This window comes from Antechinus flavipes, chromosome 1, assembly GCF_016432865.1.
Source record: "Antechinus flavipes isolate AdamAnt ecotype Samford, QLD, Australia chromosome 1, AdamAnt_v2, whole genome shotgun sequence".
NCBI classification, from domain to species: domain Eukaryota; kingdom Metazoa; phylum Chordata; class Mammalia; order Dasyuromorphia; family Dasyuridae; genus Antechinus; species Antechinus flavipes.
Genome location: NC_067398.1, coordinates 314,978,890 through 315,005,354, shown reverse-complemented (window position 1 = coordinate 315,005,354; position 26,465 = coordinate 314,978,890). Strand labels below are relative to the sequence as shown.

The window sequence follows — 26,465 nt, the reverse complement described above, 5'->3', positions numbered from 1 at the left end:
GAACATGCACAAATAAGTAACCATTTATTGCATAGCTCCAAATTACTTTCCAGAATACCTATACCAATCTATAATAGTCTATTAAAATACTGGTTTTCCCATAGCTCCTCCTACATTTTTAAGTCTCGTAATGTGTGTGTTTGTGTGTGTATGTGTGTGTGTGTGTGTGTATAGGGAATTCAGAGTTACCACAATTTATAATTTTTTAATTATTAGTGATTTGGAACATTTTATAGCTATTGAAAACTTGGATTTCTTCCTCTGAAAACTTCTGATTTATATCCTTTGATCATTTATCAATTTTGGAATGGCTCCCCTTCTTATAGATTTGAATAGTTTCCTTATGCCACTTAGAAATGAAACCATTAGCAGTGAAGGTTGCTGCAAAGATTTTTTTTCCTCCATCACTGCTTCTCTTCTAATTTTTGTTGCTTAAAAACTTTTTAATGCTGCACGATCAAAATTGTTCATTTAGATTTTGTGATTCTCACTATCCTTTGTTTGATCATGTATTCTTTTCTTAGCCAAAGATCTGAAAGGTAATTTCTTAGTTGGTTCTCTGACAAAAATTGGCTGTTTGATCCAGGGTAAGCCATTTAAACTTTTAGGGTTCTAGTTCACTTTGTATGAGCATAAGTTTTAGGAAGGTGCTGGCTTACATTGGTAGATGGAATTTCCTCATTGGAAAGTTCATAATATCAGTGACCGTATAAGTTCTTATCTTAATCCCCTAGAAAGTGAATATAAAAATGATAATAGCTATCATGTATGTAGTACATACTATGTGCTAAGCATTGTATTAAGTATTTTGTAATTATTTTGTCATTTGATCCTCACAACAACCCTGGAAAAATAGATACTATTACCCCCATTTTACAGTTGTGTAAAGTGAGGCAAACAGGGCTTAAGTAACTTGCCTTGACTAATAGAGTTAGTAAGTGTCTGAGGCTGGATTTGAATTTTAATCTTTCTGACTCCAGAATCAGTGAACCATTCACTACCTAGTTACTTAGTTGCTCATAGAAGGTAGTTTGTGGGGCAGAGAAGTGATTAGGAAAGGTTTCATGCAGAAAGTGGTACTTGAACTGAATCTTGAAGGAAACCAGGGATTCTGAATCAAACATTTGTATTCTTTACTCTGAATTATTCAGGAATTTATCATTTTCCCCTTATGTGTTAACTAGCTTTCTATATTTATCAACATTGAATTTTGCTAGTTTATTACAAGTCTCTTCTTTCATTTTTTAATGCCCTTTAGAACCTGAGGAGAGATTTAAGCAGTGCCATTCCCATCAGTAGCAATCAGAAACACCTAGAATACTTTAAAACATCTGTCTCCCACAGAGAATAGCTGTAAATTTATCCCTGAAGAGAAACATGTTGTGATGTGTTTCCCCACAAGATACTTGTGAATCTTAAAAATCTTTATTAATCATAGAGCAACAAAACACATTACTGTACAATTTCAATGCCAGTTGAAATAATGGGCAGCTATGAATGCATGTTTCAAAGATTTTTATTCAATCAAGCAAGTTTCTTTTTCTTAAAGTGTGAAAAATAATACTTTTTCTATTCCTAAGTCTGTAGTGAGGGAATAAATAATTACAAATTCATTTTGAAATAGAATGGTCCATCTCTGTTTTTTCCTATTTCTTTAATGGAGATGTTCATTAGATAGTATATTTGTAAAATGGCTCGCTCAGAGTTTCATTTAATTATGTATCAAGGAGCAAATCTTCACATCAAAGAACAATGCTTTATTTTCTTTATACTTTTTGAGACAGCTAGGTGACACTGTGGATAGAGTGCTGGGACTGGAACTAGGAAGACCTGAATTCACATCTGCCTTTAGACACTGCCTAGTTGAGTGACCCTAGACAAGCCTTCTCTTTCTTTAATTGTAAAATAGAGATCATACATTCCAGGATTGTGATAAGGATCAGAAGAAGTGGTATTTATAGAGTGCTTAGCTCCAGTGCTGACACTTAACAGGCACTTAATATAATACTTGTTTTTTCCTTCCCTTCCTCCCTCCCTATTTCCTTTCCTCCTTCCCTCCCTATTTCCTTTCCTCCCTCCTTATTTTCTTTCCTCCCTCCCTATTTCCCTTCCCTCCTTCCACGTAGAGGAAGGCTTCATCGGGCAGTATAATGTACAAGGTGATATAATTTGAAGTGAAGTTTACAAATATATTTTAGAATGTCATTAATCTTACACATGGAATAACTATTATGGCATCAAAACATTTTATACTCAGTTGAATTATACCCTATATTATAATAGCCCCACAGTGACTTTAAGGATGTAATTCAGTGAATGGGTGAAGTTTCAACAGTTATTTTTTAAACAGTGAACAGCCTCTTGAGAAAAGTCAGCTATAAATTAATTTCAGTCTCCCTATTATTTATAATACATTCCTTAAAGTTTATAGTGTTTAGGAATTGAGCCTCCACAGACCTTATGTATACATGCAGACATTAATGACAGCAGAAGTTGATTCACAGGTGCATAAACAAGAGATAGGTTCCTTTGGGTTACATGCATTTTTCAAATTTAGTTTTAAAGTCTAACTTCTACCGTAAACTGTGCTTGACAATACAACTTGATAACTTGATTTTCTGCCTCCTTTTTTCCCTCTCCTTCCTTTCTCTCCCTATCCCTATCTCTCTGTCTCTGTCTCTCTGTCTCTCTGTCTGTCTGTCTGTCTGTCTGTCTGTCTCTCTCTCTCTCTCTCTCTGACTCTCTGTTTCTCTCTCTCTTTTCCTCTCTCTTTCTTATTTCTTTCCTCCATCCTCTTTCTCCCTATTTTCTACCCATCTCTACTCCCGTCCTCTCTCTCTTGTTCTTTCTATTTTTCTTTTCTTTTCTCTTTTTCTCATCTCTTTTCTCTGATTTTCATCATTACAAAGAACTCTCAGTGTGGAAATTCACCTCATTAATGTGGATCATCAGCATCATAGGCTTAGAGCTGGAAGAGACAAATTTACCTTTTAGTTTATGTGTAACTTATGATCTTAGAGATTTGTCTGGGGTCACTGAATGGTTTAAGTAATTTATGTAATTTGTTCAGGGTCACACAGCTAATAGGTATCAGGTATGGGACTTGAGCTCATTATCCTGATGAAACCTGCCTTTATCCCCTATGCCAGTGGGTTTTATAGTTTTAGTCTCAGAACCCCTTTATACTCTTTAAAATTATGAAGGATTCCTACCAAAGTTTTTGTTTATATGGGTTCTATTATCAATATTTACTCTATTAGAAATTAAAACATTAGTAATATTATGAAAATAGTTTAGATCTTGTGGTTTCTTTGAAAATGTCATAGGGACCTCAAAAATACTTAGACCATACTTTGCGAAGCACTGCCCTATATATCCCATTGTCTCTTTCTTTCTGTTTAGCACATTCATGAAAAAGATGTCATTGTTTCGTCTGGTACCAAGGAAATGTAGCTATGGCACTTCCATTCTGTTTGTATTTATAATAGACTAATGAGAAATATTATTTTGATGACTTCTTTGCATGGAAATCTCATTGGTATAAATAATATTGTTTTCTTAGACTCTTGGGGGGAGAGGATCACTTATGCTTGATTCTCAAAGATCATAGCTATAGTAGGCAAAAAAAAAAGTTTTTTTTTTCTCCCAGAGCTTTTACATATCATTCCAAAGATGAAACAGAAGCCACAATTCACACACTAAAAAAGCAAGCAGTTCAGGAGTATAGACATTGTTGCTGTATTTTGCTTTTGATGATCATATACCAAATAAAGTACTTTTTTTTCAGCATACTCATTTTTAAATTTTCCAGGTCAGAAATTACTTGACTACTTTTTCTGTCATGAAACTGGCCACATAAGCTGAGAAAGCTTTATATAAAACTAACAAATAGAATCAGAAAGACAATTTGCTATTTTATTTCACTTAGTCCAGGAAACACTTAGCCAATCCTTTCTGTAGCCAAGTATTCAGCCGCCAATTCTAAATAGATCAAGCACATTCTGGATTAAGTCCTGGCAATGAGAAGGACCATAGTGATAGAGTTCTTTCCTGCAGGTAAATACACAGGAGGCGATACCAAGGTGACAGAAGATTGATGAAGGAGGTTATGGATTTTTAATGCTGGGTTTCAGTGAGGATGAAGCAAAAGATCCAAATGGTTATTTGTTTAAGTTCTTTACATCAGCTCCAACATTAGGAAGTCAGGAGATGATATATACTTTAGAAAGCACTGTATAAATTATTTAAGAAATTAAAAAGCAAAGGCATTATCCAACATATACAAAACTTTTCTTGATAATATTCACCAGATGGAATGAAGAGCCAGCAGAAAGAGAACAATGCCCAATGTTCCAACAAGATGACAAATAAATGCAGCTTGGATTTGGCATTAAATAGAGCATTAAGTCTGTGATTTTATTGCTGTAGGCCTTACAGTATAGGGAATTCCCTGATGAGGAAACCCCTTCTTCTAAGGCAAGATGGCATCTTCTTTGAGATATGTGGTCAGAGAGTTGCCTAGAGTACTCAGTGATATAATGTTTGCCCAGGGTAACATGACCAGTATAGGTCAGAGGATCAGGTCTCTTGGTTTCAAGGCCAAGTCTTTATCCATCATGCCATGCTGCCTCACTTGACATTAAATTCTAGGAGAAGAATTAATGTGCTACAACAGTAACTAAAATTGTATGGACTATTGTGATCCCCGCTTTCCTATTAATTAAAAGAAACTACAGATAATAAAAAATTAGAAATTTTTCTCAAAAAATTGAAAGTATAAGAGGTGTTATACCTAACAGAGTTGATATGTAATCCAAAATTTTTAAAAATTATCCAAATAATTTATAATAATTAAAATTTTTATAATATAATATTATAACAAAATACTTTATAATTTGCCTTTCTAAAATGTTTAAATACAGTTCTATAATCTGACTTGACAATTCACTTCAAACAAAATCTTAAAGTCACATTCTGAAAAACTGAGAGGAATAGATGTCTGGTCTCCCTATTCTTGGGAGATCTATTCTTGAGTCTACTTGATTATCTTCCCCAAATCTGCACCCTATCCTGTTGCAATCCATTCTGGGAACTGTTTTCTTCTTAGATTGACGTAGAGGACCAGAATAAATAGAAGTGCCCTTCTGTTTTAAAAAAGATACAATTTACATGAATTTTTTTTTTGTTTTCTCATTGACTAAATTTCGCTCCTCCATTCCTCTCCCAGAGGACCAGACTTTTATACCAAATAATTTTTAAAAGAAATAATAAAAGAGGAAGAAAAGGAAAACAATCAACAAAACCAATTATTACTTGAAAAAAATCTGACAGGATATGCAATATTCCACATCTATGTACCTCCTCTCTTCCTACATCCCTCATATAATGAGAACTTTTCCCTTCTACTTTTTTTTAGCAGAAAAATTAGTAGTGGGTGTAGTAGTAGTGGGTAGCCAGTAACCCACAGTGTATAGTAGAATGGAGAAAACAGCATGAATACATGTGAGTGTGTACATAATAAACATAAAATGAGACAGTATACCACAATAGAGAGAGTTGGCCTTGAGCTCATTATCACCCAAATTCAAGTTATGCCTCTGACAAAGAGTAGCTGTTTAATCCTCACCAAATCTGTTATCTGTACTAAGCACTTTCCAAATGTGATCTCATTTGCTTCATTTAATTCTGGGACAACAAGATTTTCTGGATGCTGAGTATAATTTTTGGGTATTCTTTTTCACCTTAGTCTTACAGATGTCCATGCCCTGAATAGTTTTATACTAGCAGAGCCATCCCATTTTTTGTGCCCACTGTCAGCTTTCCCATTCCCAGGCTATAGTCCTTACTATAGGTGAGGAAAGCTTTTTATCCCTCTCAGTTCTTCAAGTCCTGTTTCTAACTATACTCTCTGGTATGGTCCCTGTTTAAGACAAAGTACAACTGGTATTGTGTTTCTTAACAGCACCCTGCAAGAATGTTATGGCAAAAGAGGAAAAGAGATATCTAGTCAAGTAGCCCAATTTTAGTGCAAAAACAGATACCAGGTTAAAAATGTGGCAATGTATGTTCTGTTATTTCAGTTATCTGGCTGTCTGATTATGGATCCAGGAAAGAGAAAGAAATAGTGAGTGAACCTATTATTTCACTAAAATACAGAACTCTGTAGTGGAGAAATTCCCCCATCAATGTAGGTTGACATCGTTTCTGAAACTTTGTCTTAGAGGGTTGCTTAGAGGGTAGATGCCAGATTTTTGGGTGTAGCTCTAATTAGATGGATGTTTAATTGGAAAATGTGCAACAAAATAAATAAAAATACAACACAACACAAAAATTATCATTTGCGGTCTTCTAAGTCAATATGCTGCCTACATGAGATCTGTTTCTATTTTAATTTAACATCATTTGTTAGAGCAGCAATACTTTAAATGACTTATTCAGGATCATCTAGATAGCATATTATCAAAAACCTAATTTATGTGGTGGTCTTCTTGACTTTAACAAATCTCTGTCTGTCTATACCATACTGCCTCTCAAAGGCGTGATTTGAATTCCTACTCTAAAGAATCCTTTCTTCTTTATATTTTTTCTTCTCTGCAATTAAGTGCTAGTTCAAAATTTCAAAGATTTACTTGAATTACCATGAAACCAATTCATATAAAGGTAATCAGGAATGATAGTTGTCAGTTAATAACGTGGAGGGGACTCTGCATTGTTTTCCAGAGGAGGAGGCTGATGCCAAGATTGAGTGGCTTGCCCAGGGTTACAAAGCTAGGATGCATCAGAAGCAAAATTCTTCCTCAAGTGGTCTTGGTCTTGAAGCTGGTTCTTTATCTATGGCGGTGGGAAAATTGGAATATTAGATAACTACTTCATCTTTCTTCATTTTACAGATGAAGATTATTATAACAACTTGATAGTAGGATAATAAGTAATGATACTTTAGTATTTTGGGATTTGGATTTTTGTGTATGCATATTATATTTTGTTGCAGATAAAGTGGACAATCAAGTAAAATGGGAAGGGCATTGGGTTTAGTTATGACTTTTACGTAAGAGCTACATAAAGTTGGGCAATTCTTTGACCCTCGGTCATTTATAAAAATGAGGGTGATAATACCATGTCCTATTTAGCTCAGAGATTTGTCGTGAGGAAATACTTTGTAGATTATTGAATGCTACATAAATGTAAATTGTTGTTACAATTGTTTGATAACAGTGAGTTCCAGGATGGCCGGGATTCTTTCTGTCTCTCTTTACATTTCCAGCATCTAATACAGTATCTCACACATAGTAGATTTTCAGTAAATATTTGTTGAACTGAATGAGGTCTTAAAAGTATCATAATCTGTCAGAAAAATCCATGGCATAAGAAAGAAAACACCAAAGTATCTATCTGTGAGGTTAGTCCACTCATCTCTAGAAGTCCACAGTAAAATTTCATGGAGTACAGTGGATGAGATCCATGATGCTTATTGTTGGGATCATATTACAGTAAGAGCAGAAAGCTTGGGAAGAATTGCTTGTTCTTCTATTGAGTACTTGTGCCAGTTTCAAATCCTATTAGGCAAGGAAGTGGTGCCTGGCAAATTATTCATTCTGCCTTTTCTTATTAATGCCTCTCAATTCATTTTTATTGAACTAATTAAACTTAGAGTGATATTTCAAGTACAGATTTTTTTTTCATTACTGAATCTTAAGCCAAAACATTAATGTTGAAGATTTAGCGTGAGTCATATGCTTACTCATTTGTGGAAGACTTTTCATTTAAAAAATCTAGGCTTTGCCAACTTTGCATCAAGTTTCCTTTGGAAACTGCAAGGGCAGGATGGTACAATTTTGCTATGATTAAAAATAAAACAAACAAGCCCAAAGATTACCCTGGCCCCTTCCCATTTCCTCTCTCCCTGCCCCTCCTCCCACCAAAGGAAGCTGCAGAAAAAGAAAACAAATTCCTAGATTGTGGGCATGCCATACCATTGCTATGGCAAGCTCGAGACTTGGCCTGGAAAGAAAAAACAAATCTTGCCTAGGGCTTTTAAAAGGATAAGCTCAAGATTGAAGGCAAAACTAAAGTTTATGCTTTAGTGTTCCTTAATAAAAATGTTGCATTTATGATCCTTTTCTCCCTTTTTCCTAAATTTTGTGATATTGTTTTCAGGGGGATAAATCTCATCCTGCTGACTACAAATGAATTGTTCACTTTGTAAACAATAACTTGATATGGACATTTCTTCTTCTTGCTTTGGAATCCATATGCTAACAGATCCATCCCTACCAGAATATGTTTTATTATGGCACAGAATCCAGTATAGCATTGGCCTATATAGTACCCCTGAAAATATATCTTAGTCTAGTACATTGTCCCATATTCTTTCTAGAGGAGGAAAAAATAAGGGAATCCAGCAAAATTCTCCATATTTATTGGGGAAAATTGTACTGTAGGCATAGCATTGCTAGCTTAAAACTGTCACCAATTAGTCATAATATATAGCACAGAGTATTTTAGAAGGATATTTAAGTTATGCATAGTAAAAATGAGCAAGTTAAAACATCTTACAGATAAAGAAATATCCTGGAAAGCTGCTGTAAGAAGGATGATGTTAAAGAATTATGTGATTAAAAAAATAATGGGATGATCACATAAATAAGAGTGAGGGATAACTGCTGGACAGAAACAAGTATTTATTAAAGTATCTACTAAGGGCTAGGCAATATGCTAAGCACTTTAGAAATATTACCTCATTTCATCCTCACAAAAACCCTGGGAGCTAGGTGTTATTACTTTCTCCAGTTGAGAAAACTGAAGCAGATAAGTGGAACAAGGTCGCACACTGTCAGATTTGAATTTTAGTTTTCCTGACTCTGGGCCCTAAACTCTATCTGCTCATTGTAACCAAAGCTGCCTGGACACCTCCCTGGCTACACTCTCATAATCTAATGTGAAGAGAATGCAAGGAAAACTCTCCTAGAACTTTGGATGGATGATTGTTTGTGGTCGGATTATGGGAGGGCACAGAGGATGAATCAGTATGCATGCATGAAATATGTGTGCTTAGAGGGACTGCCCAGATGTAATCCTTTGGAGTATGGGAGTATGATGGCTTGACTCCCCAATATCCTCTCAAATATTCTCAGTGAGATACTTCACAGAAGGCTTTCAGTATATAATAATGTAAAATAGAAGAATCTGATAAAACCAAATGAATATTAATGACAATAAATTAATTTTCCTTGGGCCTGTATTATTTATTTTTTGTTCTCTGAATCATGTCTTCCTTAACTGTCATATGATAGTATTTTGTGCAATCTGGCAGCCTGAGTGAATAATCCACTTCAAAATTGTTTTTATTCTGTGCTCAAGTTGCAATTTATTTGGCTAGTGTGACTTTGTATACTATTGTTTTTTACTTAATTTTCATTTAAATAACATATAACTTTTTGTAATTTTGAATAACAGAAACTCAATCTGTTCATAGAATTATTTGTTTATGCTAGTTTACTTTAGCAAATAGTATTATTTTAAAAAGCAAGGTTTGAAATGTAAAAAGTAATGTTTATTTCATTTTCTGCAGTTGTAGAAAATTGCTTGCTTTCTTTTTCTAATGAACTTTCTCACTTGAGGTACAAATATCCTAAAAATAACTTTCCTTTTGGGTACTAATGCAACTTTATTCATGATCTAAATATATGGATCAATGAAGTATGAATAAAAAAAACATTTCTTAAGTTCTTACTGTATTCCAAGTTCATGTTAAAGTTCTTTTTTTTTATAGAATTTTATTTTTCCAAATACATGCAGAGATAGTTTTCAACATCCACTTTTGCAAAACCTTGTGTTCCAAATGTTTTTTCTCTCTTCTCTCCCCTTGCCTCTTCCCAAGAAAGTAAGCAATTCAATACAGGTTAAATGTGCAATTCTTCTAAAATATTTCCATCATGCTAAATTCTTGAGAAAAGTGAGAGATAGTCTTTATTTTCAAGGAGCTCACATTCTGATTAGGAGAATTGGTACAGTATGAAGTTTTGATTGTAGGGCAGACAAAAGTACAAAGAGTATAGTTGCAGGACAGATCATAAGACTCAGGAATCTTTAGGTTTTAAAGCAGATGACCATGTATCCTGGCATATGGAAAGACCTGCTGGTTCTTCTCACTGAAGTCTTATGGCTGGCAATTCTCTGCTCATTTAAGCATTATAATTAGCCTTTTCTGGCTTGATACTGTTAGGAATAGAGAGTGCACCCAAGGATGGTAGTAGGGTAGTTGGGATCCCTCCCATAGGGATAGGAATGGAGGAATCTGATTTCAGCCAAGAGGAACAAAAGGGAAGGGAGCATTGGCAAGAAGGTTGGAGAGTAAGGTTCCCTGCATATCTGCTCCTCCTAGGTGCTGGATGGAAAATGTTAAATAGTTAAGATTAGGCCTCTTCCTTGTAATATCTGTCCTCATCTCCTTTGAGCTTTCTTTCTGTAGTATTTGACATTTCTCATCTTCTGAAAGAATCTTTATCCTGGGATTTTTGTGATACTGCATTCTCCAGGTTTTCTTCCTTCTTATCTGACAACTCTGCAGTTTCTTTCTTGAATTACTATCTGTTGCACCTCCCAATACTCCTCTAAAAATTTCTATGGACCTTGTTTTTCCTCCTCCTCCTTCTTCTCCTTCTCCTCCTATTCCTCCTCCTTCTCCTCCTGTTCCTTCTCCTTCTCTTCCTCTTCCTCCTCCTCCTCCTCCTCCTTCTCTTCTTCCTCCTCCTCTTCTTCTTCTTCCTTCTTCTTCTACTAAGGTGTAATGGGCTGAGGTTTGAGTTGATGCACTGAGGTCCCAAGCACATGAGGCTAAATAGTAATTGGACCATACTCTATTAATATATAAGCTTGGAGAGAGAATGGCCCCGCCCACTCTTTGTGCAAGTCCTGGTGTGTTGTATAGGAAATGATGATTTTGGTGGGTGGAGGCAGGGGAATGGAAAAGGAAGGGGAAGGAGAGACTGCTAGCATTTGCCATTGCGACGACTTTTCTGTTTGTTTCTCTTCTGTTTGCTTTTTGCTGAGGCAGTTGGGGTTAAGTGACTTGCCCATGGTCACACAACCAGGAATTGTTAAGTGTCTGAGGCTGGATTTGAACTCAGGTCCTCCTGACTTCAGGGCTGGTGCCTCTACCCACTGAGCCATTTCCTCAATGCAAATTCCCTGAATGGCCTTTAAAATTTCTTCATAATTAGACTCCAGTAACTTTCAAGCTTAATGAAAATCTCTTTCATGTATATTCTTCTCCAAGCAAACTGGCTTTCTTGCTGTTCATTGAATTTGATATTCTATTTCTCATCTCTGTTCCTTTATACAAATAGCTTCTCTCTCCCCCCAACTCCATTTTTGCAAAACAAACATTTTCTAGTTTCCTTTAAAGCTCAGCTCATCTATCATCTCATATGGGAATCTATTTCTGATTCCCCTATTTGTTAGAGTACTCTTCTTCCTCCTCAAATTATCACATATAGAATGATTAGTTTACTTAGTCAATAGAATGTAAGTCCCTTGCAGACGGGCTATTTTGTTTTAGTATTGTGGTCCCAGTGACTTATGAATAACAAATGTTTAATAAATGTTTGTTGGATTGGATTAGACATATGTCATATCTAATCTTTCTCTTTTAGTAGAAAGTGGTGTGGAAATACAAATGAAAAAAATTAGTATATGGCTAATATTTCTGAAAAATATCTTGGAACTAAAAGCTTATTCAGTATTAGTAATCTCCAGTCATTCAAGATTTGGAAACCCTAGATGTGGAAGAATTACTTTTCTTTTTTAATATCAATATGGCACTTTTGAACAATGGATACCAAATTAATATGGTTATATACAATCTGTAAGTACTGTAAATAGTATTCCCAAATGGCAATGAAGGACCTTTTTGGTGCATAGGCTACAGATTCTCTCACTAGGACTAGAAAAAGAATATTTTGTCAGAGATGTCAAGATAGTATCTCATTTCTTGTTGATGGGAAGCTCTTTGGAAAGCCTCAGTGCAGTGAGTGCATGAAGTGTCATGTCCAAAGGAACATACCTCATCTTGGAGCCAGTCTTGGCGTGATTCTGGGGTATTATTTCCTGTCCCTCAATAGGAAGTATGTTTAACTGTGTACCAGGTTTATCATTGCTCAGCTTTCTTCATAAAGGCACTCACATCTGAGATGACCCTGGGCTTGGAATCACTAGCATTGATTGTCACCATGACAACAGCTGATAGGTTAGCTATGGCATAAAGTTGGTAGGCTGAGCTACCATTGTTACTGCTAACTACTGTTAGCAGGATCCCACTTAGTCTTTCTGTGGTGGTTAAGGTGCTCTTCTTGGTGCCTATCATAAACTCAATTTTTAATCTCTGCTTTTTGACTTATTCCAACTTGTCCATTTCAATCTTCTGTGCTTTAGCACAGGAATAATTGGTGCCAAGTTCATCAACTACCAATATTAGATAAGCTTCTCATAGATATTGGGCTTTCAAATTTTTTTCTTTTTTTGAATAATGTAATTCACATACATCTATTTCTTATCTTCAGCTATTACAATTTCCATAACTTTTTCTGGAGATGATTTGAGCATCTATCACGAGGTTCTGGGGTGATTTTAACCTAATCAGGAGACAAGTTCCTGACTCATAGAGGAGGCAAACAGCTCCTTTCCATGTCTCTTTTCCAGTTCCAAAAATTCCTTTAGCTCATTAGACTAGTTTTTCAGTGTCTGGATCATCATCTTCCAAATATCTAATGCTTCCTTCATCTTCTTCCTCATAACTATCTTCATGTCACTTAAATGGAAAAAAAAAATCATCATCTCCATAGGTTTCGGATACTAAGCCACCTTTTCCCTCTGCTTTGACTCCAACCTTATTGTTCAACTCAGGATCTGCATGCCCAGTGTAAACTGCCAGTAACAACAGAACATTCTTGTAGGAATCTCTCTCCAGATTCCCACACTCCCAGATGGCTTGTGCTGGGACGTTTTTGGTCTATTTCAAAGAAATGTACTCTTTCTACAAGAAGTCCAGCAACACCTTCACTTCCTTCTTCTCTGACCTTTTTTCTCTGACCAGGAGCCAATCAAAAAAAAAAAAAAAGTGAACTCCTTCCCAGCCCCACCTTCCCCAGAATCACTTGTTAAAGAGAATAATAAATAAATATTTTATTCTAAAGCTGGAAGTGATGTAGGAATCATCTAGTCAATTGTTCTTATTTTTCAAATGAAGAAATTGAACCCCAATATGTTCATGATAAAGAATCTAAGGATTTTAATGGTCTTAAAAAAGTATAGGAAAAAAAAGAAAAGAGACTTGTAATTTAACCAATATTTTTCTTTTTGGTTCAAAGCATAGCATTTTAAAAATATTTTTATTATTATATCTTTTATTTACAAATCATATGCATGGGTAATTTTTTCAACATTGACCCTTGCAAAATCCTCTGTTCCACATTCTCTCCCCCTTCTCCTTACCCTCTCCCCTAGATGGCAAGTAGTCCAATACATGTTAAATATGTTAAATTATATGTTAAATCCAATATATGTATACACAATATTTTTTAAATGAAGGAATATTGTGTTTAGGACACTGGGTTAGGCACTATGAAAAACACAAAATTTAGGCACAGATAAGCAAAATGTATTACTTTGTAATGATTGTTACAAGCTCTTTGTAAAGTTTTATTGCCAAAAAGTATATCAAAAACTATGATAGGTGTCAATTAGGGAATGGCTGACTGCATTATGGCATATTAATGTAATATAATATCGCTATACTGTAAGAAATGATGAAAGGCACAGATTCTGAAAAACAAGGGGAGGACTTTTATAGACTGATGCAGAATGAAGTGAGCAGAACCCAGAGAGCAATTTAAATGACTACAACATTGTAAAGCAAAACAATGTTGGGATCCCTACAACATCTAATTGTGAATCCACAAGACTCATGATGAATCATGCTTCCTATCTCCTTTAAGAGGAGTGATAGAAGTACTGATTAGATGTAGAATAAGATATATTTTCAGATATGGCCAACATGTGGTGGTATTTTGTGTAACTTTACTTACTTGTTACAAGGAAGACTTTTTTTTTTTTTTGAGGGGAAGGGTTTTTAGAAGGACGGCGGGGGCTGGGTAAATAGGGATAATGATTCTTTAAAAAGTGAATGAAGAAGTAAAACAGGATCAGTTTTTAAAAAATGAAACTCAGAAAGGAACACATACAAGCAGGATAGTATTGGAACAAACTATTTTGCTAAATTTGAAATGTACAAAAGAAATTGTAATAGAAACTCATGGCTTTAGTTGTTGTACTCTTTTTTTCTGTATTTTGTCTTGGCAAATGTTAGTATTTGTTGATGTTGGTCAAATTCATAATAACAAAAAGGGGAAAATTTTAAATTATGGCAGAGCCTTTTGTCCACATTAAATGTGTAACACTTGGATTTGGATTTTTTTTATACTTCAATATATGTATCAGTGACTGGTCTCAAAAGATTAGATAATTCAATGTAATGTTTATTATATTGTTTCTCTTTTTCCATAGCATTTCACTATTTAAGTATGTGAATATTTTTCTTTCTTGTTCTGTAGTTGTGCCATCAGCAAATTTGATCTCACCCAATCTCACAGTTGAGGAAGGGAAGTCCATCACATTGTTTTGTAACACATCAGGACATCCAGCTCCTGATGTATCCTGGGAAGTCGGTAATCTGGTTTCCAAACATATGGTAAGGTTTATGTTCGGCTGTGTAATAAGTCAGACACATGATATTTCTACTTGAGATAGTATTAAACCTGGTGATCATCATTTAATATTTTCCAGAATACAAATAGAAATGGAAAGTGAGTTTTGACTTACATTTATTTTCCATCTGTTTTTAATCAAGAGAGACCAGTGCAGATTGTGTGATACAAGCAAATTTGCATTTTAGTTTATGTACACCCCATAGATGGCAAAGTCTATATATCCACAGTGAGGTCATGGTGACAACATAAGCCAGGTGAGTCAAACTCCTTGTAGTCTTTTTCCTTGGAAAAAGGTAAGTAGTAAATAAAGGAACATTCTAGCTATACCACCTGAGAATGTGACATCTGGAAAGGTGAAAGTAATTCTTTTATGCTTTTCTTTATGATTCCAAGCTAGGTGCAGGCAGGGAAGCATTTATGACTTTCTTTTTTCTTGCTTTTGCAAGTAGAGGAAACACAAAATCATTTCACTCTGGGACTCTTACTAACAATTGATTTTTGTTATTGTTGTTCTGTTCATTTATTTGTAGAATGAAACAAGCAAAGCATCATCGGCCTCTTTAAAGATAACTAACATTTCATCTGATGACAGTGGAAAACAAATCTCTTGTGTGGCAGAAAACATTGTAGGAGAAGCGCAAGATACTGTCAACCTCACGGTGCATTGTACGTAAATAGGCGTGCATACATTTTCAGTAACAGATGATCTTGGCCAAAACTCCCTTTACAATTTTGGCTTTCAGGTTGTTAATCAGGAAAACCTACAAAACATGAGGAATGTACATAGCTGAGGTTATTGGCTTCCTTTACTTCCAATTACTTCCATTGGCTTTCTTTTATTGGTTTCTGTTATTTCATAGAACTTTCTTTAAAGTATTTTTTGATTCCTTCTTTTAGACTCTTTTACACTTTTGGACTTGTCCTATTGGCTTTTTTCCCTTTTCTTTTTAAATTATATTTTTGAATCTGGGGTTTTTGTCATATCATTAATATAATCTATGATTTGAAGCCAGATGATCAGATTGCTAAAAAATATTGAGGTTTTCATTATATCAAAGGAAGGGTTAATATCTGGGAATGTTTTTAGGCAATTGTGTGTGTGTGTGTGTGTGTGTGTGTGTGTGTGTCTATTTATGATACAGTAAACACCCATTAATTTGGAATTGGATTGGTTAGGGTATATGTATAGGTCTGGGTTGTGCTTAGAACCAGCTATATTTAGCTTATGAGAAACTATCATTACATTTTCACTGTAAGCATTTACATTTTGGAAATTTACAAAGGCTACAAATCAAGTGTTGATTTGTTGTTTTGTTGATTGTTTAGACTTGAGAAAGTTATAAGAAAATGTTAATAATGCAGATCAACTTAGAAATGTGCCCTGTATACATTTTTTCAGAAAGCTGGTTGTTAAATACTTACCAGCATATCTCTGTCTTGCCCAATAGGAGATTTTTTTTCAAAAGTAATGAAATTTTATTAAAGCATTATCTATTTCATGAATGAAGATATCATTGTCTTAACAGATAAAATAAGGTAAGACATTTTAAAAATAACATTTTTAGTAGTCCTACATAATATGTCATAAATATGAAAGTCCCAAGTTATGTTACCTGTTTGAACATTTTACTCAGGATGAATACATCTGTTTTGTTCAAATTATTTCAAGTTTTGGGTCAGTAGGGGGTAGTAATGGTGTTTTTAGCTACATTTGAATATTGACTATTCATGTACATACAGATTAGTTGTATATATATACATATGTGTATGTATATTGTCATATTTGTATAGATGCTAGAGATTGCATTACCATGCTGGGTAATAAATACCAAGCTTTGGTTCTCTGACAACCATCATGTTCAGACACCTTGTTCAGTCAGTAAGGAACTCATTGTTTTTCTTTATGAGAGCATTTATCTAAATTAGTTGAATTGAATTGAATCTGAATCCAATCTTATCCATGACCCAGTGAAGAGAATTCTTCATCTTTAGTTCTGCTAATCAGGTTTCCTGGAAACTGAGCTAATTTGTTCAGCACTCTCTGGGCATGATAGAACTGGTTTGACCTGGAATAAGAGCAAATTTGTGGAAGTTAAAACACTGATCTCAGATCTTTTATGTGAAAGATAGTTTATGATAGCCAGTTTGGGGCACTGACTTTTTACAGGTGAATTCTGTATGATAGAATATAGTCCTAAAGTATTGACGGGAAATGATTTTTTCAAACAGTAGTATTCCTAAAGCTTTTTTAATAAAAATATTTTAAGGAAAGATATGACAAATTCTTCTGTTACCTGAAGGACTACTTTGAAAAAATGAATAATTGTTGTTTAATTGATCTACTTTATAAGGGCACATTCTTGCCAATGGATTTTCTTAAAATAAGATATACAATTTATGAGTTTAAAACTTTGGTATACATGGTTAGTTCTGTTAAATGGACTTTTTGCCTGGCTAAAGAAAGTAATTGGCTTTTTTCTTCAATTTTTATGTCCTGTTAATATTCTATATAAAATTGCCTGGACTAAAATATGTAGGTAATACTGAAGGATAAGTTCTTCAGTGAGAAATCCATGTTTCAGCGAAGATTCTGTTAGTATCCTTGTGCCTATCATTGCCAAGGATTATGGCAGACGTTTTTAGCCTTTTTTTGTTAAATTGGGATTTTTTTTGGCAGTCTGGTAAAGCTTATGGACCCCTTCTCAGAATATATATATTTTTTAAATGAGTGACTTAGGATTTAAGAAGAGTAAAAAGAACAAGAAAACTAATTACAGATAACACCTCAAGCATTTCAGCATCTCCATGTTAAAAAGTTGTATACCATATATAGTTAGTCTGTATATCAAACTCTGGACTTCTTATGACTTAAAAAAAAATTAAATGTGGGTAGGTATATCTATATGTGTGCACGTATTTGTACATGTATGTAGAAGGACATATTCATAGTCCTATGCACAGATATTTGTGTGTGTGTATATATATATATATATATATATATATATATATATATATATATACACACACATGCACAGATATAGTTACAGAAGTTAGAATGATGGGTAGCAAGATCACTGGACAGGAAAGCAGATGGTCCAAATGCCAATCCTTGGGTTTGCCACTGGTTGGATGACTTTTAGGTGACTCACTTAAAGTTTTATGGCCTTACTCTTAAATCAGGACAAGAAACTTGAATTTATGGGAGTTATCTGAGAATGTTCGGATTTTTTTTTTAAAGTACAGATAAGATTAGTTCATTCTCAGACTTGAAATAACCTGTAATCATTTTGCCAATATCTAAAGATGAATATAGACATTTAGAAAAAATAAGATTATTGTCATTTTACTTTTGAGATACCAACACAAATCCACAATTTATACAAATGACATGCTGGCTTTAAATGATAAACCATTTTTGCTAGTATGAAATATTAATTAATTATGCCTAATAATCAAATTAAGCATTAGCAGCAACTCTTTCACCCTGTAATTATTTGCATATATAGTCCTATCTTCTCAAAACTTCATAAGAGCCAGAACTATGTTTCATTTATTATGTTTTCTCCCACAGTGCTCAGCAAACATCTGTTAAATAAGTGAATGAATGCCATTGTCCTTTCTAGTGTTCAGTTCAATTAAGTAAAAATTTATTAGCACCTATTTTATGCTGGGCATTTGGCTAGGATCTCCACATACAAAACCAGAAAAAAAACAGTCCACTTTACAAACTGCTATGTGTATTGCATAATGCCATGCTGTTTCCTGTTACTATACTTATAGAGTTATGTGTGTGTGTGTGTGTGTGTGTGTGTGTGTGTGTGTATTGGGGTCTATTTATAGACCCCAATGTATAACAGTCTCCTTAGACTTTATACAGAATTTCCAGTGCTTTCCTTCCTACTTCTGTTCATGGCAGAACTTCCAAGAATTAATTTCTTTCAGTATTTTGGTGCTCACTGTCTTGACTAAATCCAGGTAACACCAAGAAAACTATAAGTCAAAAATAAAAAGAAATGTCAACTAGATTTTAAATTCCCTTTGCAATCTATCCAGGCTTAGTTCTCTTTTAATATGAATCCAGTGTGAGGGTAGGGGTGGGAGAAGATTGACGGAGCCAATGTGAAGGTTTGCAAGTAGAGTAAAAAAGATTCTTTCCATGACTTCTTTGAGGAAACCTAACCCAAATTTGATGGTGATGCAATAAAAATCTAGTGGTTTCCAAAGTTGCTGGTAAACGGCATATTCTAATGCAATAATTAATGAGAAAATTCCCCCAGCATGAGCACAAAAAGGGGAGGATATTTCCAAGGCTTTTGGTGCTATTAACTCTCTCTCTTTTAATTTAGTTGCACCAACTATCACATTTCTCGAATCTCCAACCTCAGACCACCACTGGTGCATTCCATTCACTGTGAAAGGAAACCCCAAACCGACGCTGCAGTGGTTCTATCAAGGGGCCATTCTGAATGAGTCTAAGTACATCTGTACTAAAATACATGTTACCAATCACACCGAATACCATGGCTGCCTTCAGCTGGATAATCCTACTCACATGAACAATGGTGTCTACACCTTAATGGCCAAGAATGAGTATGGCAAAGATGAGAAGTGGGTCCAGGCTCACTTCATGGGCCGTCCTGGAATTGATGACGGTGAGTTACAGGGCACCTTTGTGACTGTATATAGATTCAGATTCTTAATAGTCACTGCATTCTGTTATTGTAAAGATAAAAGGATAGTTGCATCGGATTAAGTAATTTGTGAGTTTTTGCAGCTCCAGGGGAAACTTAATAAAATCCATCAATCAGATCAACCTTCTCTGGCAAATTAAAAAATAGGTAGGGTGCATTATCTAGCCTCTTATTTACTCTGGGGAAGCAATTCAATCCTTAAAATGGTTGAGCAGATACTCAAGCTGCAACTGTTTCATTATCAAATAAACCTGGCTTGGCTACCCTAATTGAGGGGAATTTGCTGTATCAGTATCAGGTATAGGCTATAAAATTAGGTAGATTTTGAAAAAGTAGTATCTATGATATCATGGAACATCTGGCAAACTTTCAGGGTATAAACTGGGTCCAGCAGTGGGGTTTCTATTAGAAATAATTCATTGTCTTTGTTCCATTCTGCTTCATGTGGTATCATAGAATGAGGTGCTAAAGCCTACAAAGTGAAGCCTGAGGCATTTGTAAAAATGCAAAAGCATAAGGATGTGGGAAGAGAAGCTTGAGCAAGTAGACTATTTAACAGTCACCTGGAAGTATCCTTTTAGGCAAAATACAGCAGAAGCTAATGGGAAAGAAACTTAGATGATAAAAGGCAGCGACTAATGGGACAGTAGTTCCACATAATGTGACATATACAGGTATGGTTTGCTATAAGTAAATGTAAATATGAAAATATGAATTTATTAAACAGATAAATCAGAGGGTTATCATTATTATTACAAAATACTTTTTTTTGTAATTTGGAGTCAGATCTTGGAGGATCTTGAATGTCAGAGCAGTATAGTTCAATAAATATTTATGAAACTGCTATTGATTGTGCAGAGCACTGTGCTCCAAGAAGAAATAGATAGAATTCAGAGGACATAATTTCTGTCTTTACAAAATGTATAGGCAGAACTCTATACTATATTTAGTGACTTCCTATTGAAGGTTTATGAGAGGGAGTGGTGGTGACATGAACAGAACTGTACTTTAAGGTATTAAATCTAGCAGTAATGTATAAGATGGATTGGAGCTCAGAGGATCAAAAATGAACAAGGAGTTATTAATATATCATTCATATGTGAAATAATGGGATGCTGATCTAGGGTGAGATGGTGAGACTCTGGAGGAAGAGAGATGCAAAACATTCTTCTGAGTTGGAATCAATGGAACTTAGTGATATAATGGATAAGTTGGGAAGTGGAAAGGGAGGAGTCAAAGGTATTTCTGAGGTTTTGAGCCTGAGTGCTTTCAGGGTGTTGATGCTATTAAATGCTTGTAGAAATGTCACTATAATGAACCATGTTTTTGAGGGGAAATAAATTTGGTTTTGTACATGTTGGATTTGAGATGTCATTGAGACAGAAATATCTAGCTGGAAACTGGAGTTATGGATCTGGAGTTCAGGAGAGAAGTCAGAGCTGGAGTCCTCCTGTATATTATAGTTGAAAGTAAAGAAGTGGGTATGATGTCAGGGCAAAGAGTATAGCCAAAGAATAAGCTAAGAAAAAAAAAAGCTTCTTAAAATTTAAGGGGTAGGAAGAGAAAGAAAACTAGAAATGGAGAATGGAAATAGAACAGTCACAGAGGCAGAAAATTCGGTCATGAAATGAATATAGCAGAGAACTATGCTAAGCACCAGCAATTCAAATGAAAAAGCAGAAACTGCTCTCCAAGAGTTCCCATTCTAAGTAAGGGAAATGACATGTATAGGAAGTTTTAGTTAGAAAGGTACCATAATAATGTATCATCTCTTCCATCATTTCCAACCATATCTCTTTGTCATGTTGTACTGTTTGATAGTGCCAGAAACTCTGGTGGCAAGAACCAGTCTTCACTGACTCTGTAGCAACTAGAGAAGCATTTGCTATCTCTTATCTCTACAATGGACACCAGAGGAGAAAAGATTTTCATGAACCAGGAATGTTCAGTCTGTCAGATAGTGTAGAGGGGTCAAGGAAGATGAGAACAGGATGAATGCTATTGGATTTAGTGAGTTTTGAGAGACTTGTTTTAGTAGAGTGGAGAAGAGATAGAAATCTGGTTGCTAGGGGTTGTAAGAGGAAAGTATCAATTTTTCTAACTAGAGGAGTAGTAAGGCAAAAGAAAGAGGAGAGTAGTTTGATTGGATTGTAGAATTTGAGGAAAGTCTTGAGAGAATGGTTTATTCCTTACTCCCATTCCTAGCCCCATTTAAGAAGACAGCATATTTTTGAAAATGAAAATTGAAAGGAGACAGAATATTTTGAAAAGAAATAATCAGTGGAGAGAGAAAACAAAGGAATATATAGAGAAGAGATAATTGATGGAATATGCAATGGAAGATTTAAAGGTCTGGGATGAGACTGATTCTTCTCCTCCTTCCCCTCCTTCTTCTCCTCATTCTCTTCCTCTTCACTCCCTCATCAAATTCCCCCTCCTCTGCCTAACTTGAATTTGTAAGATTTGCAAAGCTCTTCACATATATTATCTCATTTGATAATATTAACACAAGTAAAGAGGAATGCCTTAATAGAGTCATTTTAAATGTCTTGATTTACAACAATTCTCTTTACATGTAACTTTATTCATCAGTTCATTCATTTATTTTTACATAACTTCTCAGGAATACATTTATTGCACAAAGCAAGGTACATCTGTATTTATTTCTCAGATACTGCTGGCAGTTGTCTTTTCCATTAAATCTTCCTCTTAAGTAAGTTTGGCTATGTCACTGCTTTTACAATAGTAAATCTCCTGCTGACCGTTTTTTCTTCTGTGTTTGGGAGAACACATTTATAACTAAATCCCAGGATTTTTATTTATAGCCACTTCCTATTTGAAGATTTGGGGAGTAAGACTTATGTAAAAGTTAGGGTATTGGGGTTAAAAAAATCCAAAAACACCAGTGCATTTTTTGTAAGATTCTTTTAAGTGAGAGCCAATAATTAAGATAAAGACAATACAGTTCTCTTCAGAATATAATTTAACTGTCAGTACAAGACCCAGTATACAATGAAATAGAAATTTCATAAAGCTGCTTTATAGCATTTGTCATATTCACCCTCCTAAATTTGTATTCCAATTTCATTTTTAGTCCATCTAAGCCTCAATCAACTAATGATAGAAATTGCGTTTTCTTCTAGAAAATGACTTAGTTTCTCAAATTTCTCTTTAGAAAACAATTTCAATCCCAAATATAACCTCTTCTTTTTTTCTTTCTTTGTCTTTTTGTTGTTGTTATTGTTACTTTGGGGTCCACAGATAATGATGAGGTAGATAAAGAGTATAAGGATGAGGATAATAATAGCTAGCATTTGTTTAGTTAAGGTTGCTATAGCCCCAGCTCTCAGCTATAGTTAATACTGTGGTACTATTGGGTAGTGGTATGTTCAAATTCACAGCATGCAACACATGAATTAAAAGTAAATATTTTTAATAAAAAAGTGTCAAGGTCATATAAATTGAATCATTTTAAACACTATAAAGATTCATTATCAAATAACTGCCGCTTCCAATTGTATCCCTAGAATTCTAGTTGCCTTTCAGTTAACCCTTCTGTCTCCTTGCCATAGTGAGGGCAGGGCCAAATCTATTCATTTACATCCAAGTGTGGGATTAGTTTCATAATTTCCATTTTATCACAGATGCAGAAGAGGAAGTTGTAGTTTCTAGCACTGGGTTCTTGGCACAGCATTCAAAAGACTACCAGAATCCTAGGCTTATCTCTGTCCTTTTTCATCCTCTTCCCCTTTCCTATTTCTAATGTTTACTCTTTTTAGATGCTATGTTGTGGCTCTCACCTGTCTTCCAGGTCTATCCCACCTCTCTCTATTAGGCAGTCCAAGACTTTTGCTTTCCTGAGCATTGTCCAGCGAGCAGCAGCTCCACCATTGTTGGAACTGTGGGCAAAATGAAGCTATGAGGGAAAACATTGCTTGAAGGCAGTAGAAATTATCATCCCTACTATATAAAGTCTTTGAAATAAAAAAAAAATCTGTGGAACTTTGTAGGACCTCACCCATCTGTGAGCTCAGTATAATAAATAAACCAAAATAGAAAATAAGTCCAAGGTTATTATTTGCTTAAATACATTAACTAGTACTAGGTTACAGCCACAACCTAGAGGTGAATTAGCAATTGAACTCAGCCTTTTGGCCTTCCTTCCAATGGCCTTTTATGATATAAATTGCTTGTGTGCAGAGGCCATTGACTGATTGATAAAATCTACCTATAAGTTTATATAAGGTTCATATATAAAAGTGACATTATCTTCCAAAATTATTTCTCTTTTGTCCATTCATTCATTTATTGATTCATTTTTATCCCATTTCCTTCCTCTCTCCCTTCTTTTCTTTTCTCTTTCTTTTTTTCTTTCTTTCTTTCTTTCTTTCTTTCTTTCTTTCTTTCTTTCTTTCTTTCTTTCTCTCTCTTCTTCCCTCCCTCCCTCCTTCCCTTCTTTCCTTCCTTCCTTCCTTTCTTCCTTCCTCCCTCTCTCTCTCCCTCCCTCCCTCCCTCTGTCTTTCTCTTCCTTCTTCCCTCCTTCCTTCCTTCCTTCCTTCCTTCCTTCCTTCCTTCCTTCCTTCCTTCCTTCCTTCCTTCCTTCCTTCCTTCTTCTTATGCAATAGTTTCCTGATGTTTTAAAATTAAAACCAAATGCTTCTCCTTGCATTTAATTCAGTAGTTCTTGTAAACTGAAGTTTCATTCTAAATCCCACATAGTGAATGAGGACACATTTCACCCAAGCCCACACCCAGGCTTATGTTTCTTTCTATACATAGCTGGTAGCATTAAACACCAGCTCTCTTATTCCCTGGGATGGGGTATCTACATTCAAGTGGAAACTTCAAAGCTCCTTCCTTATGTTCACCTCTGCTCACGTACCAGAAATAGGAAAAGGAAAAAACAATAGCAATAACAACCCCCTCCCCCCGATTAACAAACAAACAAAAAACTAAAATAAATTTGGTATCAAATGAAAGTAGGTTTCTTGTATTAGTCAACAACAAATGTTTATTATCCACAAGAAGAGCTGGAGACACAAAAGAAAGGTGGTGTCTCTGCCCTCATGGAGCTTATAATTGATTCCATATTCAATTATATTCAATTTATTATCAATTGATTCTATATCAAGGCAAATATAATTCTGTATTGTCTTTTATAAGCCTATAGTAGAAGATTACCAGAAAAGATAGCTGCTCTGTCTCTTATTTGTAAAGAGAGAATTCTAGCTAAAACTGTTGACCTATAGGGTGCCTTTCCTAAGGCTAGTAAAAACAAGCACTTGGCATTTGGGTAGGTCTTTTTTTAGAGGAAGAGTTTTTATCCCTTTTTGGTGAAATGTATTTCTTTGACTGGTGAAAGCTGGACTTCTCAGAATAATATTTTTAAATTCACAAAATAAAATACATAGGATTACGAAGGAAACCAATTCCACTGAAAATATAAAAATCAAATTCATGGTTTCCAGGTTAAAAACGCCCACTTTGGAGCTTTTTAATGCAAAATCCCAAGTGTTTCAGGCCGTGTCAGATGTCTTAACCACAGTCCTAATTCTGAAGGACGTAATTCTGCCATTTGAAGCTCTACTGAAAGAACTTAAGATTCTGTGGCATTAGCAGGACCCCAGAGATCAAGTCACTTTCTTCCTTGTCTGGTCTCTGTTGCAAGTCTCAGCTATTAACCAGTAATGGGGAGGAAAAGCTTTTTAGCTCTTGAATTGAACATTGCAGATTCTAAGTTTAGATACCGAACTCTGCTCTTGTGGACTTTTTGTCTGTTTATAGCAAGAGAGCACAACTTTCTATCTTAAATGAAAGATGCAGAGAATTGTTGGTTCTCTCTTAGCATTCTGGGATTTTGAAAGACAAGGTAAAATCTCTCACTTGAGTGGTCTGCAGTCCATATTTATCACCCATCCTGAAGTTTGTGCCGTAATAAAGAATGAAGATTAAAAAAAAAAAAACACCTGTAGGGAGTGACCAAATAGAAATGGTTAGAAAGCTGAAGAAATAGACTTAGAATTACTCATTAGCTGTAATCCTAATTATAAATTGAGACATCAGAGTATAGTTTTTATAAGATGTGTGATAGAAAGAGTACTGGCTATCTGGTTTTGCATTCTAGTACTACTACTTCCTACTTACAAGGCTTTGCACAAGTCATTTTAATCATCATGTGTCACAATTTTCTCATCTATAAAATGGTGATCATGATTCCTATCTTACCAACTTCACAAGATCATTGAAAGAAAAACACTTTGCAAACTTAATGTGCTATATAAATGAGAGCTGCTATTATTCAGTCTTCTCAACAGTAAGTGGGAAGTTGATGTTTTAGGCTTGGGACTATAATAAAAATCAAATGCTTATATTAATAAAAATTAAATTTCTTCCATTACCTTCAAATGTTTGTCTGGTCAAGAAATTTTTACCCAGTATTTTCCATACTTAATCAGTGTCTTGACCAGGTTATATCTGCTACGAATAAAATTTGTACCTTGAATAAGTATAGCCTTAGTGCTGAGGTCCTATTTTCAAATTCTGGTGTTTTCTATTTTATTTTGTTTTGTTTCTTTTCTTTTAGGCTGGCCTGTTTCCCCCTACATCCCTATTTCTGGGATCTGTAACGTCCTTCATTGATATTATGATACTGAATTGTGAGCAATTCAACTACTATGTTGAGAATAAGGTTACTTAAAATAAACACGGTTCCAGTTTTAATAGTGACTGAAGTGGGGCATTGGAATAGATTTTCTCTTCTTTGAGAACATCAAAGCATTCCAGCTGTTGATAAGTGAGGAGGGGCTATAGTGGCTTGTTAAACAGTGAAAGTAGATATCCTTGGTTCTCTAAAGGTAACATCATCAGTAATTTTGATCAATTTAAATCCGATTCTCAGAAACAAAAGACAAACAGGAAAGATGATGTATATAAATATACATATGTATACATACATATATATATATATATATATACACATACATACATACACACACATATGCACTTTTTT

At 34.9% G+C, this 26,465-nt stretch overlaps 1 protein-coding gene across 5 annotated transcripts in view; it reads left to right on the top strand.

Annotated features, from left to right (window-relative positions):
* NTRK2 (neurotrophic receptor tyrosine kinase 2) overlaps positions 1 to 26,465 on the top strand; it is a 414,741-nt gene that overhangs the window by 70,426 nt on the left and 317,850 nt on the right. For all 5 annotated transcript variants that reach the window (XM_051966154.1, XM_051966147.1, XM_051966140.1 and 2 more), the window contains exons 6-8: positions 14,610 to 14,746; positions 15,296 to 15,431; positions 19,112 to 19,417. In XM_051966154.1, the coding sequence (XP_051822114.1) occupies positions 14,610 to 14,746; positions 15,296 to 15,431; positions 19,112 to 19,417 (579 nt within the window). The remainder of the gene's footprint in view (positions 1 to 14,609; positions 14,747 to 15,295; positions 15,432 to 19,111; positions 19,418 to 26,465) is intronic.